A 19672-nucleotide genomic window follows, 5' to 3' on the forward strand; every position below is an offset into this window, starting at 1 on the left:
AAACAACAAAGCGAAAAATCAATTCTCTAAATCTAAGAAGGCTTTTAATTTTGAGCGGAAAACAGAATAACGTTTTTCAGTTACGATTACATTTGGGAGCGAATTCCGTACATTAATGACACTTCTCGAAAAGAAATTAAAACGGGCGGAAGTTTTAGTTTTGGGCTGACGAAGTTTGAGCGAGTGAAGACTGGTTCTGGACTCTTCGCTTAAAGAAAAATAATAGGAAAAATTAAGCGTCAAGTCATTATAAAAAAAATTGTGCAAAAGACTTAAATTATTAATTTTGTGTCGAATAGGAATAGAATGAATAGCGAGGGCTTTTAACCGGGAAGGAGCATATAGTAGCTTATTAAATTTGGTAACCAATTTAGTAAACTGATTTTGCGCCTTTTGCAAATTCGTAAGATCTGTGGATAAATGCGGAGTCCAAACAGGGGAATAAAAATCAATGATGGGGAGAGAGAGAGAATTGTAAAGCTGTTTAATAAGTTATAGTTCCAAAAATTTAAAACACGACGAATCAACCTTGTTGGTATGAGCAGAAAATTTAAGGTGACGGTCAACAATGACCCCCAGATCACGTTCCGAGAGCGTGGAATTAATGTGAGTACCATTGATAGTGTAAACAAAATGAGGATTATTGCGACCCAAATGAAGAACAGAGCATTTAGTATTGTTGATGGAGAGCCCGTGACAATCAGCCCAGCCAACCACCGAATCCAAGTCCTTTTGCAACACGAGAGAATCAGAACGCGATCTAATTTTGTGGGAAAGCTTCGAATCGTCAGCAAAAAGAAAAATAAGAGCGACAAGGACAACACTGGAAAGATAATTAACAAGTACATTAAAGAGCAAAGGACCCAAAACAAAGCCTTGTGGGACCCCTTTATCAATAGAGCTCCAGGTAGACGCCTCGCCCTGAAGAACGACCCTTTGTCTACGACCCTTCAAGTAAAATTCAATCCATCGCAAAGCATCACCTTCGATACCCGCAAAACGAAGAGACTCAAGAATACAAGGGTGGGGAATGGAATCGAAGGGTTTAGAAAAATCTAAGTAAATAATTTCAACACTATAGCCTTCGTCAATCCACTTCGACCAAATATTAGTGGCCCGAAGCAAGTTAGTGAGGCACGATCTCCGTGAAAGAAAACCGTGCTGTGATGGAGAGAAAAACCTAGTGCGATGTAGGAAGGAAGTTAGTTGGTCAAACACTAAATATTCGCTTAGTTTAGGGACCTGATTAAGATTGCTGATAGGACGATAGGTGGAAGGATCTAAGCGAGAACCCTTCTTATAAATTGGCGTTATGTTCGCCTCCTTCCAGGAGGGGGGAAATAATGAGGTAAACGGGAAAAGCTAATACACTAGATAGGGACTTAAGTAAAAGTGGGTGAATTCCATCAGGCCCGGGAGATTTAAAAGTCTTAAGTTTACCCAACAAAACGACAATATCGGCAGGCTCACACGTGAAAGTCCTAAGAGTATCCATAGAGCCTACAGAACGAATGGGGCTAGACACAACGAGAGAAGGGTTCGGAACTATAGAAGGAACAGTAGAACAAACAGTGGAAGCAAAAAAATCGTTTAGCACTGAAGTTGCTTCGGACAACGAAGCAGTAACAGAACCATCAGGCTTTTTAAGCTCTGAGACTCGGACCCTGGCAGCACGAAAATGGTTCACTTGAGTCCAGAAACACTTAGGGTTTTCCCGTATAAGAGAAGTTAAGCTAGACTCATATTTTCGACGGAAGTTTCGAACATGGGAAGAATAGGCATGGCGAGCAGCACAGTACTGATTGTGAAGGGTGTCCAAAACACGCAAAGGGGCCAAACGTTTTTTAGCTTTAAGGAACAGAGTCCAGGTTACATTTTTAAAATCTCTGCTACAAATCGTACGATGGTTGGGTTTGCGCTTAGAGGAAAGTTTCCGTAACGGAATAATGCGGGCAATACCAGTATTTATGACACTAAGAAAAGCAGACCAGGATTCAGATAAGTCATCAGAGCCCCAAACAAGTGACCAATCGATGGAGGCGAGGAAAGCAGAAAACGACGCGTAGTCAACCCGAAGGAAATTAGGCCTGGGAACAAAAATGGACTGGGTCCCACACAACTGGACTTGAAAATGAACCACGCCGTGGTCACTTTTTCCGAAGGCTGCCGATAACTCAACGACAGGGTCAAAGGCTAGGGACAGATCGGAGGTTAAAACCAAATACAGAATATTGTCCTTACAGTAAATACCACCGTACCGTGTATGGGAATCAACAATTTGAGTAAGGGAATTATCTACAACACAATCAAGAAAGGATTTAGTAAACCGACAGGCTTTTGGGGTGGTTAATAAAGACGTCCAAGATACACACGGGTAAATAAAATCAGAGACTAGTAATAACGAAAGTTTACGACGCACGCAATAGTCATTAATGGTTGAAATAAAGGTGCACAGAGGTTAACCCTTGAGCATTGGTGAGTAGAGCTGGCCATGACGAAATAGGGGGTCCACTTAAGGTTTCAACTGCTGTTCTTATTTTATATGCTAATCTTATTATAATAATTAAATTTTTTCGTTTAAAGCTTGTTTTATTCCACATAATCACGTTCTCTCGAATCGCGTTATCATGTTGGTGCCGAAACCCGAGAGTAATTACAACTAACTTTAAATAACATGCTTATCGACAAACAAGGATGAAGGTGAGCAGCGGTTTTTTCGGAGTAGGCCCAAGCGTGATATTATTTGCCCGAACACCAATGCGACTGGTGAGCAGCTTGAAACGAATATGAAGGCGGTACAACTTAGCCTTGATGATATATTGGGCAATCTTGGTCAACTCAAACGAGATCGTTACTTGAAGGAGAAGCTTTAACTAGTGTGTCCGGATTTCTATTTAAACCAGAATCGTACCCGACAATAGTTGAAGTTCTCAAAGGAAGTTAATAAAAATTCTAGGATACGGGATAACTACGTACAAAGAAAACTTAAGATGGAGATGGTCACGGAATCAAATAACATCGTCGGATTAAGGAAACTTTACGACAAACTGGAGGTAGATACGAGAAGTCTTGAGACCTTGGGCCTCCAACCCGAAAGTTAAGCGCCAGCGCATTGTCCTATAGTAATTCAAGCCATGCCGTATTATTTAATAGTTAAATACAATGGATTAAGAAAACAGAAGAAAGCCGACAGAAGCTGGAGCGATCTTTTGGGTTTAATAAGGGATGAAGTAAAAAACAGGGAGCAGGCCTTTGCAATGCACAGTATCGACCATGCGTCAAAACAGCCATCAATACTAAAATAAAGAGTCTAGATACTAAGTATCTAGACTCTTTATTTTATTATTTTATCTTCGGGAGAAATAGTTATTGTTGCATTAAATCATAAAAACATGAAATCTTATTGTATAATACATTTATTTGATTTTAATAATTGAAAAACCGAGGTCTTTAGTTATGTTGGGTCAGTGGGGCTAGTTGGCTAGTATTGGGTGCTGCTACAGGGACCAATTTGTAAGTTGGATAATCCAGTATATTAACAGAATCTCTAACTTGTTTAATGTGGGAAATGAAACCATTTAGCTCGCCAATTTCAAAACACTGTTCAACAGTCTTTTCTAAAACTTTACCATACGCCAAAAAATCAACATTACATATTTTCGTGTGTGTTACATAATTTCCGATGTTTAACAAAATACAAAATCTTTCCATGTTGCAACTCATTGTCTTAATTAAATCTAACACCAGAAAAATCATGTTTCAGCTCATGTTCTTTTGCGAAACTATTTTACATTATACGATTTTTTTTTAATTTGCGGAGAACTTCAAAAATTCCAACTTCCTCAAATGAATCTAAAATGGTAGCCCTGATATCAATGGGAATTACATTTAAATTTTTGTATGAACCTACAGAATTCTACAATTTTGAATTGTTTTACATGGTTAAGCAAAGACTTACAAAATATTTGCACACCAGAGCCATTAGCTAATTCAGCTAGGTTGATTCAAAATATTAGATATTGCATAAGAAATTTGAATTTCCGGATGTTGAGGAAGAATTACAGATAATGAGTGTTGCTGCTTTGCAGGGGAAGAGAAAACTCCTCCCTCACGAATATCTTGCAATTAAACTAAATCATGAACTAAAATAAATTAAGTTTTTAAACATTTTGTGATTTTCTAGCATATGTGTCCAAACGATTTAAGGATGAACAAAATCTTTTCAAAAGAAATTTTTTATAAATGTTTAAATAACCGCTGTACCTCTCTGTGCTGCGACGTTTTGGAAAATGTAAGAAAATAATCTTACATAAAGAAATAAACGTAAATAAGGAACCTGCGCGAAAGTGACAATGACGATTTTGATGATGATAATAGTTAATTTAAAAAAATTTGTTGGACTCAAATAAATATTATTCATATGTAAGGTGTTTAGTCTGAATTGTCACTATACATGCATGCTCTTTGGTAATTAACTTAATGGAAGGTATTTTGGGTACCAATTAGCTGCTTTCTGACTGGAATCTAGCTATCTGATATTGCCTATATTGTATCTGTTTTGTAACTGTAAGATAGCTGTACTCTGGCTGCACTTTCTAATTGAGGAGTCTTTTACTTCTGTAAAGTAGCTTAAATTTGTTTTCATTTTAACTGTTACATATCTTAAATATATCTGAAAAGCGTCTGCAAAAGGAAAATAAAACATTTTTCTTAAAAATGGTGGCTGCAATCGAAACTGTTAAGTATCTGAATACTGGCTGGATTTGAACCTTTTTCAGATATATAACAGCAGCTTTGTAATTTTTTGCAGACGTTTCGATCAATTTAATATATTTATAGATTGTAGCCACTTAACAGACAAATTGCAGCTTCAAATTTCAGAACGGCTATATTAATTGGCCATTGTAGTACTTGTAAATACCAAACCTTTTTGCGGCCTTTTACGCCTACGTCGAATTCCGCGCTTGTTCTTTTTTGTGTTGTTTTTAGCCATCAGTAAATGTCACGAAATAAGTTTTAATAGTTACAAATTGTTATTTCAAATGGAGCTTTTTACTGAATTTACCTCACGACTGCTAGTTCTTGCTTGCATGTTTATTGTTAGGCAAAATTCATAATAAATTCATAAATACTTTATTCGAGGCTGCGAGGCTAGGATAATAGTAATACTCGGCATTCCTACGTCACCGAGTTCTACGTTTCATTTTTGAAGAAAAAAAAATTATATTTTCTAACAATCATTAAACTTAAATCGTGGACTACAGTAAGGTAACCAAAAATAATAATCACGTTTTCTAAATATGACATCATTCGCTTATGTTATTAAAAAATTTAAATTGGAAGAAATCTCAGAGTTGAATAGTCTGGGAGTCAGTCTAGAAACAACTGTTATAGTTACGGTAACCGGATGCTTAAACACACTAGAGTGACGGGGTTTATATGAAGGCGGGCAGTAAAGTAGGAAACGTGAAGATTAATTAGTAAATGGAAAAAAGCTACTAGCAATCAATATAGTTAATAATCAAACATTTTATACGAACTAGTACGCAAGTCGCAGTGCCAATGATTTACGAAATAGAAGCCAGGTACTCCCTGGCAAGTTGGAAAGAAAGAAACAAGGAGCGCCCTGGATAAATGGAAAAACCAAGCCGAGGCGTGGTCCTGCCTTTGAAAAAAGCATCGGGTCTGCGCCCTGGCCCGACTACGCCACTGATTGGCAATTACTTTTAAAAATATCCGATTTACGTATCCGACGCCTTTTTAATTTTATTTGAAATACTTAACAACATTTTTAACAGTTACACATTCAGTTATAATTAATGTTTACAAATATATTTTTAATAATCATAACATAGTTCACCATCCGTATTAAAATGTAAAGATCATATTTTAATATTGTTATATTTTAAATTAGATCTGGCGCACGAAAATGTTTTGTGATAATTCGGAAGGGTGGGGTAGACGATCGTGTATGGGGAGAGCTGATATTGGTGAAATAATAAATAAGATTCCAAATTTCTAGGTTTTTTATTTTAACAATTACTTAGTTTGTTTTTCTATCATAGTGATATATATTATTTTCGCGATGATGGCAATCTTCGAGAGGAAGATTACTAATTTACTATGTGGAAAAGTGTTCAGCATTGAAGCCGCATTACCCTGTTGGACAGCGATCGCGATTAAATTAAATTATTAAACACGATACTTGAAATTTGTTTTATTTTAAAAACATTAAAAATTTTATTAGTTTACCATGATTTTCAAAACTTTACATATGAACATATATTACTATGACGGCTCTAAACGCTATTAATCCCACCGTCATCCAGGTGGATTTCCCCACCTGTTAAACGAGAAGCCGGCGGGATATTTCGGCGCACCGAGAGAGGGAAGCGTTACGCGCCGCCCTCACTTGATCACCCGTCAAACATTCCTCCACGTTTTATAAGTCGTTATTAACAATCTAGCTAGAACAGAAAAACTTCGTACTTCTTTCGTTCAAAAGCCGCAGTGGCGGCTTAAGAAGGCTGGGTCACCGGGGCGGCGCCAGTGTTTTGTGACACCCCCTAGGACCGTGCAGAAGTTTTCACGGGTCCGTCTTCTTCAAGTTTAATCGTTCTGATTTGCACCCCCCCTACTCGAGCTTCTCCGATGGCACCCCCTGCTGCCCTTGTACCCGGGGCGGATCCCCCCCCCCTTAGGCCGCCACTGAAAAGCCGGTTATTAATATAAACTCGTAAACTAAAAAAAATACCTTAGAATTATATGATTTTATTATTCATGTTAAGTATTCTATTAATAATAAAATATAATCTTAACGAGATTTATTTAAAACTATTTTAAATTGATTGCATAGAACACTTAGTAGAACCTTTATACTACATTTTCTACCAGTTTTTGCTTAATCTTATGAATTCTTTAAAGAAACACCCTTAGACGTTTAAAGAAAACCTCCCAAATGTTTATAGAAAATATTCTACGAGATCTAAAGAAAACATTTCGAATGTTTTAAGAAATTATTCTATAGAATCTAAAGATATTTAAAAAAATTACCTATTTGCTAAAGACAATCTAGGAAATCTTTGACTATTCTAAAGACCTTTTTCAAAATTAATCTTCGAACGATCTATAAAAGATTTCTTTAGCTAGGTTTGGTGAGAGTCCATTTCTTAGTGCTAGTGGCTTTAAAAGACGCTTGAGTGTTAAAGGCTTTAAAAGACGCTTGATAACTTAAGCCTACGGTGATGCCTCGGGTATTAGCGTAGCTGATTATTATTACACCGATGCTAGCTAAGGGCCCACTTGAAGGCTCGGGCTAATCAGATTGAAATCCGTAAATCTCAATTTTAGAGATTAAGGGTTTAATAAGAGGAGGGCATATTTTTCAATTAACCTACAATAATTTTTTCTTCTGAAATGAGGTTTTCGGTTCTTTTTAATTGTTGTTGTCTTAGCCTTGGCCATAATTCCTCAGTGATTCTATAACTAAAAGTCTAAAAGCAAAATACACTATTTTAATTGGTATATTTTTTAATTTTAAATTCGGGTATTTCATGAATTTCCTTCCCCCTTCAGCACCCGCACAGTCCAACCCTGAATAAGTATGATTATTGTTTTGCGCATTTATCTTATATGTTATTATTAAAAATTTTCCGTGTCGCTCCAATTCGAAGTTATGAGAGACAACAAGGTTTAAAGTGGTAAAATATTAACCACGTTCATGGACACGAATATACGCAAGAGCCCGGACTGCCGGGGAATGTGCGCGGACGTTAATACGTAGGAGCTGACGTTGTATATTTAAAATTAAGTATGATTATAACACGTAGAAATGAACTTTAAGTTTATTCATTAAACAATTTGCATTGAAACGTCGACATTTAGTATATCCTCCAAAATGATGGGAACGAAAAGTCTTTTGTTTTTTGTGCTCTCGCTAATTTTAACTTCTAATAAGGTAAGCTTGACGAAAGTTTATTAAAAGATACTATATAAATGAAAATTATTAAACTATCATTGACTAGAAAACATCGTTAGACAGTTAATTGCCAAGTTTGTACATAAACAGTCTTTTTAATATTGAGCAAAAAATCGCCCAATAAATAACCCTTATTAATTTTGTTAACTAATTCACTTGTATTTATATTTCTGAACTGTCTTAAGAAGATTTCCTGTGTTGAAAAAGCGGATTTAAAGTTGGGTCAAAATTTGAACAAAGTGTGCGCGTCGTTGATAAACAGTCAAATTAATTCCGAACTTTACGCGAGCTACTATTACTTGGCCATGGTATGTTTTTTTTCAGCTAAAACAATTAAGTGAAGATTCAAGATTGCGCTACACAACATAAGGGAGCTTGAAAGTTTATATTTAATAACGGCTCGCGACGCACGCTTGGTGGCACGTGTTTATTAAATTATTAGAGCGAGTCACGGAGCGTGTTGTGTTGCGCCATCTTCTTCATATTTGAAGGAAAAATCTCCCTTATTGTAATTAATTTGTACGTTCAGGGAAGTTACTTTGACCGTTCTGATGTGGCCCTTCCGGGATTCAGTAAATACTTTTTAAAGGCCAGCGACGAAGAAAACCGCCACGCCCGACAACTAATCGAGTACCAAAACAAACGAGGTGGAGTTATCACCCTCCACGACATTAAGGTAAGGATTCACCAAGTATGCACTTATTTTTTATTGAGATGATCCAAGGACATGCGAAGTTTCCACGTCACGAGACGGTAGAGTCTGACGCCGCCACGCCGGCTTTTCCCTTATTTTCGGCGCGCCGACGCCGAAAGGTGATTTTTCGGCGCGCCACGCCGCCGCCGCCGCCGACGTTTCTTCGGCACGACGCCGTACTATTTTCCTATTTTCTAAAACAATCCCAAGGCTCTTACTCTAGTCATTATAATTAGTGTTCAATGAATGAATGAAAGAGTATAAAGAAAAATATTTTAGTTTCTGGTCTCTCGTGGTGTATTTACTGTATTAATTTTTTTACATTGTTTGTGGGCCTTTTTAATGATTTCGCTGCAGTGCATGGTGGTTACAAAAAACCTCAAAGGGGCGCTAAATGATATTTTGAAATATGAGTGTAATAACATAAAATCAAATCACATGCAAATCTTATGCGTCAAAGGGGGGGTGCCCTCCCCCCTTCATCCGCCATTGTTACACCGGCAAGTGCCGCCGCTGCTGGTTAAATTATCCTTACGCCGCCACCGTTAAAAATTTGTCGGTGCGCCGCCGCCGAACGCTCTAAAAATGAGACACGTCACAGCTGATCATTTTTACATCGGCGTCGGACTCTACGAGACGAGGGACGAAAAAACTTCACCCCAAAAATTAAAAAAGTAAGATTTCGTTGGTCACATTTAAAAATGTTTTTGGGAAAATGTCTATTCACAAAATATTATCTGTAGAACAATTAAAACTATTAATTTCTAAATTTACAAAATATACATGTTTAACATATTATTTTAATTTCAGTACCTTTACGGGTGTTACCTAAGTTCATTATAAATGCTATTTTCTAAGTACGTAGAAAATCTACGTTTTTCTGTAATTAATCAATTTCAATCTTATTTTGTATACAAAAGGGTTTTTTTTTACATTGAGATAATGGACTAAATCGATTGAGTTTACGTGAATGAATATTCAATTCGGACACGTTAGAGAACAGAATAGCTAAGGTTTCGACGTGTTATCCGTAGATGAGTGAGAATACGTTACTATACGTAAGCAACTGGCTGAAATATATATATTTATTCTTCGAAACAATGAATATTTTGAGATGAGCCGCGAGCATCTCGGTATAATTTCACGCTGCTCGAGGAAAAACGTCACAGGCGCGTGCTTTAATCGCTTCGAAAGACCAACTCTTTAGAGAACCACTGAGAAATTCAAACAGGTAAAGCTACGCCCAAGTGGGGCTTATGCAATTCTGACATATTGTGTGCTTATAAACGTGTATTGTATAATAATAAATGGTTGAGGAAAATTAGATTATTTGAAATTCTCCAAGAAATATAAAATATCACACGCATAAAGCTTACCATATGCACCATAATCACCCAATTGTGTGATATAAAGCTATTTTTAGTAATAACACTTTGTTTAAATAAAGTGACGTCTTTTGCGTATAATACGCGTCACCAATAGAATAGGAAATGCCAAATCATGGGTATGTCAATCTGATTATTAATAGTAAAAATGATTTTTGGTATACCGGTATAAGAAGAATTCAAGATATTTTTAAGAAAACAACCATTTAAAAACTTTATCCTCAAATTATTTGAAATTGAGGATTTTCTATAATATGATGTACACAAATGAAGTCGTTTATAATATATCAAAGGCTTAGCGTTTTCGCAAATACATTTACAAAAGTACGAAGATTATAAGCGTTGAAACTCTTTGCATTCTAGCTGATAATTATATGCTTTGTATGGAGATGTTTTAAAGAGGGACACTTAAGGGGGAAATATTACCAATGATCATAACTATGATCTAATATTTAATTGCGGTAAACGATATTGACATCTGGCACGCGGGTTGGGAATACGCGTGTGAATACTACAGATTAAGAGATAAATTTCCCGTACACCGAGACGTTCTACATTTAAATAACGAGTTACAGAGAGGCTTCGTAGGCAGATAGTAATTAACTCTCAGCACTTGAATCCTCTGATTTCGATACGAAACGAAATGTTTTGATTTCCATTGAACAGAAGCCGATAATCCAGGAATGGGGATCCGGATTCGAGGCCATGCGAGAGGCTCTGAATCTTGAAATAGATGTGCAAAAGAAACTAATTAAACTTCACGAAGAAGCGACGAAAAATTCGGATGCCAATGTAAGTTCTTGATAAAGACTATTGTACCTTAGATACCTATATAGCGATGAGAGCTTTGTTACATTTTATTCATGTGCCGCAGCTCTGCGATTTTTTGGAGACGAATTTCTTGAATGAGCAAGTGAAATCAATTAAAAGTTTAACCGAACACGTCACAAATCTCAAAAGAGTGGGACCCGGACTCGGAGAGTATTTGTTTGATAGAGAAACTTTGGGTTGCCAAAAATAATTGTAAAAAGTTTTAATGTTCTTTGTTTCATTTCAATTGTTAGCACGCTGTCAGGGACTCAGTCTCAAGTCCCAGTATTTTTAAAATAAGCATGTTTCTTGATGTAGTATAAATTTACGATTGATTAAAAAACATTGCAAAGTCTTCTACTTCTTATCCTTATAACATTTACTATTACCAATTCAAACCCTTTTTCTGAAAATTACCTTAGGAAATTTATCCGTCGTTCTCATTGTTTGCTATTGAAATTCAAAAGATTTTACGGCTCTTTATGGGAACGAATGAAAAAAATGGTTTGGTTTTTTACCCAATTGCAAAGAAATTTAGTCGGTATGGGTTTCACGAACACTTGTGGACGACAGGAATATAAATTATATTGCCTTTAAATGAAATAGAACCGTACCATAGAAGGCGAAACTGTGACGAGACAGTCTAAAAGTAGTAGCAAACCCTGATACGGGGGTATATCACTTAAGATATTTCTGTACACCTCGGAACACGATGGCGAATTGGAATTTTCTATCAGGATCTATATTGTCGCGCTCCGAGTGAGTATTAAAGGAAGCTTAACCTTTTCTGCTTAGGTTATACTCCCTTAAATGTTTAAATGTTAATTGAAACACTGATCGATGTGAATGGTCTCAATATTGCGGTATAAGTTTTGGCGATCAAAGACCCTTAACATAGGAAGTGTCCACTTTGCGCGATTCATCAAATTTATTCTGGAAATTGGGTACAGTTCTTAAATAAGATCAATTTCATTGAAAATTATGATTTTGGATAGCTTTTGACCGTTTTTAACTAGGGTTACAGATGCATTTGATAATTTCAAATACCTTTTATTTCATATCATGTGCCGTATCACTGTTGTTGGGGTTTTCGGTATGTTTAATTGGAGGTATTATTTCGTTAGTCAAAGGTTGGAAAATTTAACACAACAACAGATTGTACTTCGTTGGAATGCGCGTCTGTCGATAATCAGAGTGATTGAGATAGATTAATGAGTAAAATAGTTATGCAATTTTTTGTTTAATTTGCCGATTTCTGCATTTCTGACTTGGTATCATAGCTTGATTCCGTATTGGTGACATCAACTTTAGGTTTTTCGGTTGGTGGTTCTTATGGTGTGATTTTTCAAGCCTGGGAATTGAGTTTTACTTCTGGTAAAGACAATCTTAGCAGTCTTATGCTTAGTGACCTAATTATCTTAAAGAACAGAATGATATTACCAGTTAACCGCTAGTTTTTCTATAGGAAGTAGGTTGCGCGTTATACTAATATCTGGTGAGGTAGGGAACATAGATGTAAGGTACATGCATGAATTTTACACAGCTAAAAACACACTGGGATTTTTTATATGAAGCTTCTGCTACAACCACTTCATTCAAAAGCGTCTGGTTAAATATTTCATGAAGAGAGCGGCTGTAATGATTTGGAAAAGTTACTAGATATCTTTATTTAAAATTTCAAAAGTTATAAATACAGGGTGTCTATATTTGATCGGCCCAGGCATTTTTGTTAAAAACTATATCTTCTAGAAATGTGAAATTTTCAGTATGTACTCTCTCGGTGGCGATCGTTGTTATTTGTTACAATTTGTAGTTTTTGAACCCTAGGTGGTAGACGAAAAACGTCAATGAGTAAGTTGTAGAGCAAACTCGAAAACCTTTAATGGAGTTGGTATGGTCAAAATCGTACATTTTGTCACTGAAATAATAGGTCATGAAAAATAACAAGTTGATACTACCCAAATGTTTTTACGCCTCATGTTATTGTAATGATTATCTGCGAAAAATGACCTGGTCGTCATAACACTAATATGGAAGAAACAGTCATCGCCCACTTTGTCGCTTACCCTTGGGCAAGTATAAGAAAGGCATGCTCCGTTTTTGACTTGTCAAAATATTATGTCTGGAGCGTCCTTAACCACCATAAATTTCACCAATTTAGTGCCACGCTCCACCAAGCACTTCACGATGGTGATCAGCGCCTTAGGTTGGATTTCGGTAACTGGTTCAGTACCATGGTGGATGCCATTGAAGATTTCCTCCGTTTAATCCTGGCGTCCGACGAGTGTTCCTTTGGAAGGGACGGCCCTTTAAACCATCAGAATAACCATATGTGGAGCGATGTAAATCCGCACTGGGAATTTCCACATCACAATCAAGTACAATTCCGCTTGAGCGTCTAGGCAGGTCTACTAGGAGATCGCGTCATTGTGCCATTTTTTCTTCCGAATCAGCTTTATGTGGTGAGCTACTTGGCGTTTCTACGAAATGAAGTAGCAGAAGCATTGGAAGATGATCCTTTAGTCGACCTGCCACGCCTTTGGTTTTTGCATGACGGTGCACCTCCTCGCCAGGAACGACATGTGGTGCAATAACTCAACACCGGGTTCCCTGAGCATTGAATTGGGAAGAATGGTCCAGTGCGATGGCTTCCTAGGTCACCAGATTTGAAACCGCTGGACTTTTACCTGTGGACATTCGCCAAGGAGGAAGTATACAAGACGCCAGTCACTAGCGAAGACGACTTGCGCCCGAGAATCATTGCAGCGTCCCAACTCGTTACTTCAGATATGGTCCGTGGTTCGTTCCAGAATATGCTTCATCGCATACGGATTTGTATAGCAGTGGACGGTGGCATTATTGAACCGTATTTGTAAAACACTGTCTGTAATTCCTTATTATAATAGTTGAACTTGTTCTAACACTTAATTTGTAAAAGTAAAACAATGATTTGGCTTAAAACATGTTCATTTTTCACAGACAATCATTACAATAACATGAGGCGTAAAAACATTTGGGTAGTACCAACTTGTTATTTTTCATGACCTATTATTTCAGTGAAAAATGTACGAGTTTGACCATTCCAACTCCATTAAAGGTTTTCGAGTATGCTCTAGAACTTATTAAAAACATTGAAACTTTTCGTCTACCACTTAGCGTTCAAAAACTACAAATTCTAAAACCGTGAACAATTTCCCGATTTTTCTGAAATTCACAAATAATAACGATCGCCACCGAGAGAGTACATACTGAAAATTTCACATTTCTAAAAGGTATAGTTTTTGACAAATACCTGGGCCGATCAAATGAAGACACCCTAAATATAAATGTAATAATGTAATAATTATAAATGGTATTTCGGATAAGTATGTCAAATACTTATCAGGTACATGGGTGCTTAAGGGCTTCGTATCAGAGATATGGGTTCGCAAGAACTACCTCAAAAGTTTCTTTTAGGGAAAAAGATCGTTATTCTGACCGTTTTATAGTCGCGCAATTATCTTTAACTCAGCGTAAGATCCCCTCTAAACGGATTTGACTTAGAATATGGATTTCGAACAAGGCACTTGAACTGTTTAAGGATTATGTATGCTAAAGCTTAGAACCAAACATCTAAGTTTTATGAGAGGACTTCGGCTTCATTTTAGGCGGGAATATATTTTGTGCTAGAAGTACATGTACGAAATTTCACCTCTGTATGAAACCAGAAAATCCCGAGCTTGCAAGCAGAGAGTAGAAGTGACCTGACCCTTATATTTTGACCATAGATAGCGTTCGAGCTACATTCTGAGCAAGATTTAATTCCTTCAAGAATTAGAGATAAAATGTAATTTCAAAGTGACTAAGCCACCCAACCTGGTCCAAAAGCTCATATTAAAGTTTCCGATAAAAAATTAAAATTATTTTCTGATAAACCAAACTTTCATGGCGAAGAAATCACACTGGCAGAAAACATCTTCCTATTGCAAAACACGATTTTCATCAGTTTAAGGATTTTGCAAGGTGTAGTGAAATAGCTAACGGACTAATTCAAAATCTGAGAGCAGCCACTATCTCGCCCCTTTATGTTGTGTTTGTTGTGTAAATTATAATTCTGTCTAACTAACGTTAGTTTTATAAGAAGGCTTATAATGAAGCATCTTTAATATCTTTATTTTGTTCTGGTCTGACTATCTTAGGCGGGCCTCACTCATTAGCGCCATCTCTTATTATTTTATTTAATTTTACTCAATTTTGAGAACAACAGGATACACGCATAAAATAAATGTTTGGATTATACTATATAGATAAAATCAATAAGCAGAGTGGTATTATAAAAAAATAACGTTTTCATGTATCCGGCTTTACTACAAAACGAAGATAATACAGACGATCTTAGCGGTGGTTGTTGAAATGAAATCCGAAAATCAGTAGGAAACGCGATTACAAAAATTTGTGTTTGGACAATTTTCCAACAATTTTTTTCCAACCAAAAGCTTAAATATTTTAATATTTTGCGTTAACTGTGGATTATTTATTTTCGAGGGCCCTTCTAGAAAAATCCTACCGGGCCCATTTATCCTCCGGGCTCTTAGGCTTAAGCCTACTCAGCCTATTGGATAATCCGCCACTGCAACTGGTTGAGAAGGAGTTAGGGTAGGTGGAGATACCAACTGGTGATTAATTCCATCCATACGTTGAACAAGGCCAAGAGCTTGTGACGCAGAAGCACCAATAATGGGGATAGTGTTTAGACTGGTAATGTAGAATACAAATGACTGAGTGCCAGTTAAGGAATGACATTCAAGATTAACCATTCCAAGCACTGGGACAGGGTCACCCGTATAGGCCATGACGCAATTTTGTGGTAAAACGGGTGATGGCGGATCAGCAAGCTGATGATAGTACGACGCGGGCAGAACATTCACCTCCGATCCAGTGTCAATTTTGAAAGATATATTTAAATTTTGAATTTGAATTTTAGTGATCCAGTCACCTTTTGACATGGTCGTAGTTGCATCATGGACTAATTAACACAGGGACACCCCGTTCCCGAATATTTGCTTCGGGCGATTGTTAAATGTGCGCTCTGGCGGTATAGTTAAGAACTAACGGAAAACTAGGGTCAAACAGGAAGGAGGAAAAAAGGGGGGGGGGATGAACAAGTCATAAACCTAGTCAATGTGGCTACCATGTTGTGGCGCGTACGGTTTCGTTTTACGGATATAAATTAGCTTGAATTGCCCTTCTTAATTTGAACTAAATAGAAAATGAATTTTTCTTCATTAACTTATGAAACGATGTTCATTTATCCACCTAAAAAAAGGGAAAAAGATAATTGGATGTCAATTTTACTTCTGGTAAGTCTTTACCAAGGCTTAATAAACAGCCTTTTTATCGCTATCAATTTCCGAATTTCTTTATTGTAATATTGGTTTTATTTTGCAGATGATGATGATTTAGGGTTTAGGGAATGGTATAAAACATACTCCACTCATATGCTGTATCTTGAATCACTTTTACACGATTTACATACACAGAGTTTTTCATTTTTTCCAATAAAAATATAATCTAATGCTAAAAAACTATCATAAAACGTATTGTTGCGGCAAAAAAAGACCGTTGTAAAAACAGAGATAGAACCGTTTGCTATTTTTTTCAAAATTCTTTGATATTGAAAACTATATACTAGATGGCGGTAGCCGTTTCCTTTTTGCGACGTTTTGACCCGAGTAAAATTCTGTCGGGGGGGATAAAAAGAGGAAGAGCATTTAACAAGGGTCTTTCGGAGCTCCCTATAGGAATAACATTGGAACGGGGTGTCCCTGTGTGAATTAGTCCATGGTTGCATTGATAGTTAAGGAGGCAATGTGGAACGGATCCATATCTTGGTAGGGATCGTGATATGCCGGTAATCCAGCTGATATCAAATTCAAATCTTGAGTTACATGGGAAGTTTCTGGTTGTGTAGGATAGTATATTCGTCTGTTGGATAGTTGGCAAGTAGATTGAGGAGGATGAGAAAGTACCTTATTGGCATAGGTGATTGATGCATGTCAGTGAAATCATAAATGTGATCATATGAGTAGGGATATTCACTGTAGTCATATTGGTCGGCTACGGAGATATGTTCCATGAAGCGGGAGTGATCGGCATGCTTTAGCAAAATGACTGCGACCACCACATTTGTCACAAATTTTATTGTGAGCAGGGCAGGAACGAACGGGATGCGATGCAAGGCAACGACCACATACGGAATTTGATGGAGGAGCCTCCATAGAAGGCTGACCACGAAATGAAGATGGTGTACGATAAGGTAGTCGCAGCATAGCATTACGATTGGTGGGTGGAAATGGGCGTCCTTGAAAATTGCGATTACGAGGTGGAAAACCCCGGCGAAAAGATCTCATTGCATCTACTGATATAGGTGGCAATAGAGCCGATGAGTGAGACAATAGTGGACCACTTTGAGAAGTGGTTGACATACCAGTAGCATGAACATCCGAGGTGTCTTCAGCCCTGCAAATAGATATAGCTTGCGTACGGGTGAGATTTGATTTTGAAAATAGTTTCTTGCGGAGATCATTCTTGCGTATTCCAACCAATATCAAGGTGCATATGATAGAATCTCGAAGTGTGCTGAGAAGACAATGTTTTGCCTTTTTCTTGAGTTCCGTAACAAAAGCCTCAAATGATTGGCCTGGTGTTTGCTTGATAGTGAAGAAGCGGTAACGTGACATTATCACGTTTTTATATGGAGTAAAATGAGTAGTGAAGGCATCAGTAATTTCAATAAAGGTAAGGGTGGCTTGACCAACCAAAGGAAGAAAATCCAAAGTATCATATATATCACGCGCTTCTTGACCTGTGACCAACAAAAGAGTATTTATCTGAATTTTATCAGTCTTCGCTGTCAATACACGAATGAGATTTAGGGGGGGCATGAAGTATCGGAGCCGTATTAAAGTTTGAACGTGCTTCCGGCTAGTATTTCCGGTATACATAATTTACCAATCCGTAGTGTATTTCTTGGTCTTTGGTTTATTTTGGCGGCAACCTAACCTAAGAAACATTTTCGCATTTTTATTTCGGTCTGTTGTTTACCATATTCATTAAATCTTTTAAAGAAAATGTCAAGAGCGTGTTTTGTGGCGCGTTGTCAACAGAAATCCAGTTTTGATGATAATGGTCAAAAAGTAAGTCTTTTGGTAAAAATAATATAAATTTGCATTATAAAAATTCATATTTTGACTTAACCCTTGGTAATGTTTCAGGTCACGTTTCATAGTTTACCCAGAGAAGAGAACATAAGAGCGAAGTGGCTGATAAATATTCACCGCGATTTGAAATATTGTAAAATAACTAAATCTACAAAAGTTTGTTCAAGGCATTTTAAAACCTGTGATTTTATATCATTAGACAGTGAAAGACCACGTTTGAAACCGAAGGCTATTTTAACAGTTTTTGATTGGGATAGTTCTGTTAGTTTGTCATCTAGTTCAGAGCCTTCTAAATGTGATCAATCCGCAAACCGTAGTTTTCAGCCTCATATATCTAATCTAGGTACCAGTTTTGAATCTTGGGAATCAGATCCCCCCGCAAACATCTCTACTATTCCAGCCACAAATGTTTCCAATGAAACAAGTGACATTATTATTGATAATGAAGATCAACTTGACTTAGGTTTAAATACAACTAGCAACGACAATTTAAATGGTGATAAAAGCTATAAAATAACATCAACACCAATTACAACATTGAAGTTAGTAACTAGGTTTCCTGGGAAAAGACACTTGAATTCCGGTACAGAAACTACAAACTGCTCTAAATGTCAATCTCTCGAAGAGAAAATAGAAACTCTTATAATTAAAAATAATTACCTCGAAGAACAATTAAGATTAAAGCAAGAAGAGATAAGTACCATTCTAGAAACCTTTAAAAAGGAGCAGGCGAGAAACCAACAGCTCTTTGAAGAACTAAATAGTAAAGTTTTAAGCATCGAGTCCATAAAAAATAGTGACCAAGATATTAATTTTTATACCGGTTTGCCAAACTACGGTCGTTTTGAAAGCTTGTTTATATTTCTGAATCCTGGTGAAAATGGGGATAACATTACACTATGGTATGCTAAAAAGAGAAACCAACCCACTGATAGTGGTCTCGGGAGACCCCGGAAATTATCCCCTGAAAATCAGTTATTTTTAGTTTTAATGAGACTAAGACTCGGTTTGTTTACCAGAGACGTTTCTCACCGTTTTGGTATTTCTGCCAACACCGTATCAAGGATAACCATAACATGGATAAGTTATATGTACCTTCAGCTGGGCCAGCTAAGTATTTGGCCTACTAAAGAAGTTACTCAGCGCAATATGCCGGAAGATTTTAAAATGTATTATCCAGATACTAGATTGATCCTCGATGCGACGGAAATCAAGTGTGAAACGTCAAAATCTTTGTATTTACAATCAGGGACCTACTCAAACTATAAATCTACAACTACTTTCAAAGGATTGATCGGAATAAGTCCAGATGGTTTAGTAACTTTTGTCTCAGCACTATACACTGGTTGTATTTCGGATAGGGAACTTACAGCGAGAAGTGGGCTGCTTAAATTACAATTCGACCCATCAGATGTCATTATGGCAGATAAAGGTATAATAAAATGACAAACGGGGAACGGAACATGTTCCGGCTACCCCTTCTGAAGCTGAGCTTCACTAAATTTTATCCACAGCAAATGAAATATATTGCATAATTATTTTCAGGTTTCACCATACAGGACATGTTAAAAGAAAAAGGCATAAATCTTAATATTCCCGCATTTCT

The 19672-nt window shown here is 36.9% G+C and overlaps 1 protein-coding gene across 2 annotated transcripts; it reads left to right on the top strand.

Moving 5' to 3' along the window:
• Positions 1-7721: 7721 nt before the first annotated feature.
• Positions 7722-11249, top strand: LOC149933902 (soma ferritin-like). Of its 2 annotated transcripts, XM_090180687.1 has the most exons (6): positions 7722-7810; positions 7885-7957; positions 8164-8286; positions 8508-8654; positions 10724-10849; positions 10932-11249. In XM_090180687.1, exons 2-6 carry the CDS (start codon positions 7898-7900, stop codon positions 11076-11078), a joined length of 603 nt encoding a protein of 200 aa, XP_090036813.1. In that variant the 5' UTR covers positions 7722-7810; positions 7885-7897; the 3' UTR covers positions 11079-11249. The 2 variants fall into 2 exon arrangements, with proteins under 2 accessions (XP_090036813.1, XP_090036812.1); XM_090180686.1 differs by having other exon boundaries at positions 7732-7957.
• Positions 11250-19672: the final 8423 nt, after the last annotated feature.

The sequence above is a fragment of the Leiobunum rupestre genome, chromosome 7 (genome assembly GCF_980474605.1).
Source record: "Leiobunum rupestre chromosome 7, qqLeiRupe1.1.hap1, whole genome shotgun sequence".
In the NCBI taxonomy this organism is placed as follows: Eukaryota; Metazoa; Arthropoda; class Arachnida; order Opiliones; family Sclerosomatidae; genus Leiobunum; species Leiobunum rupestre.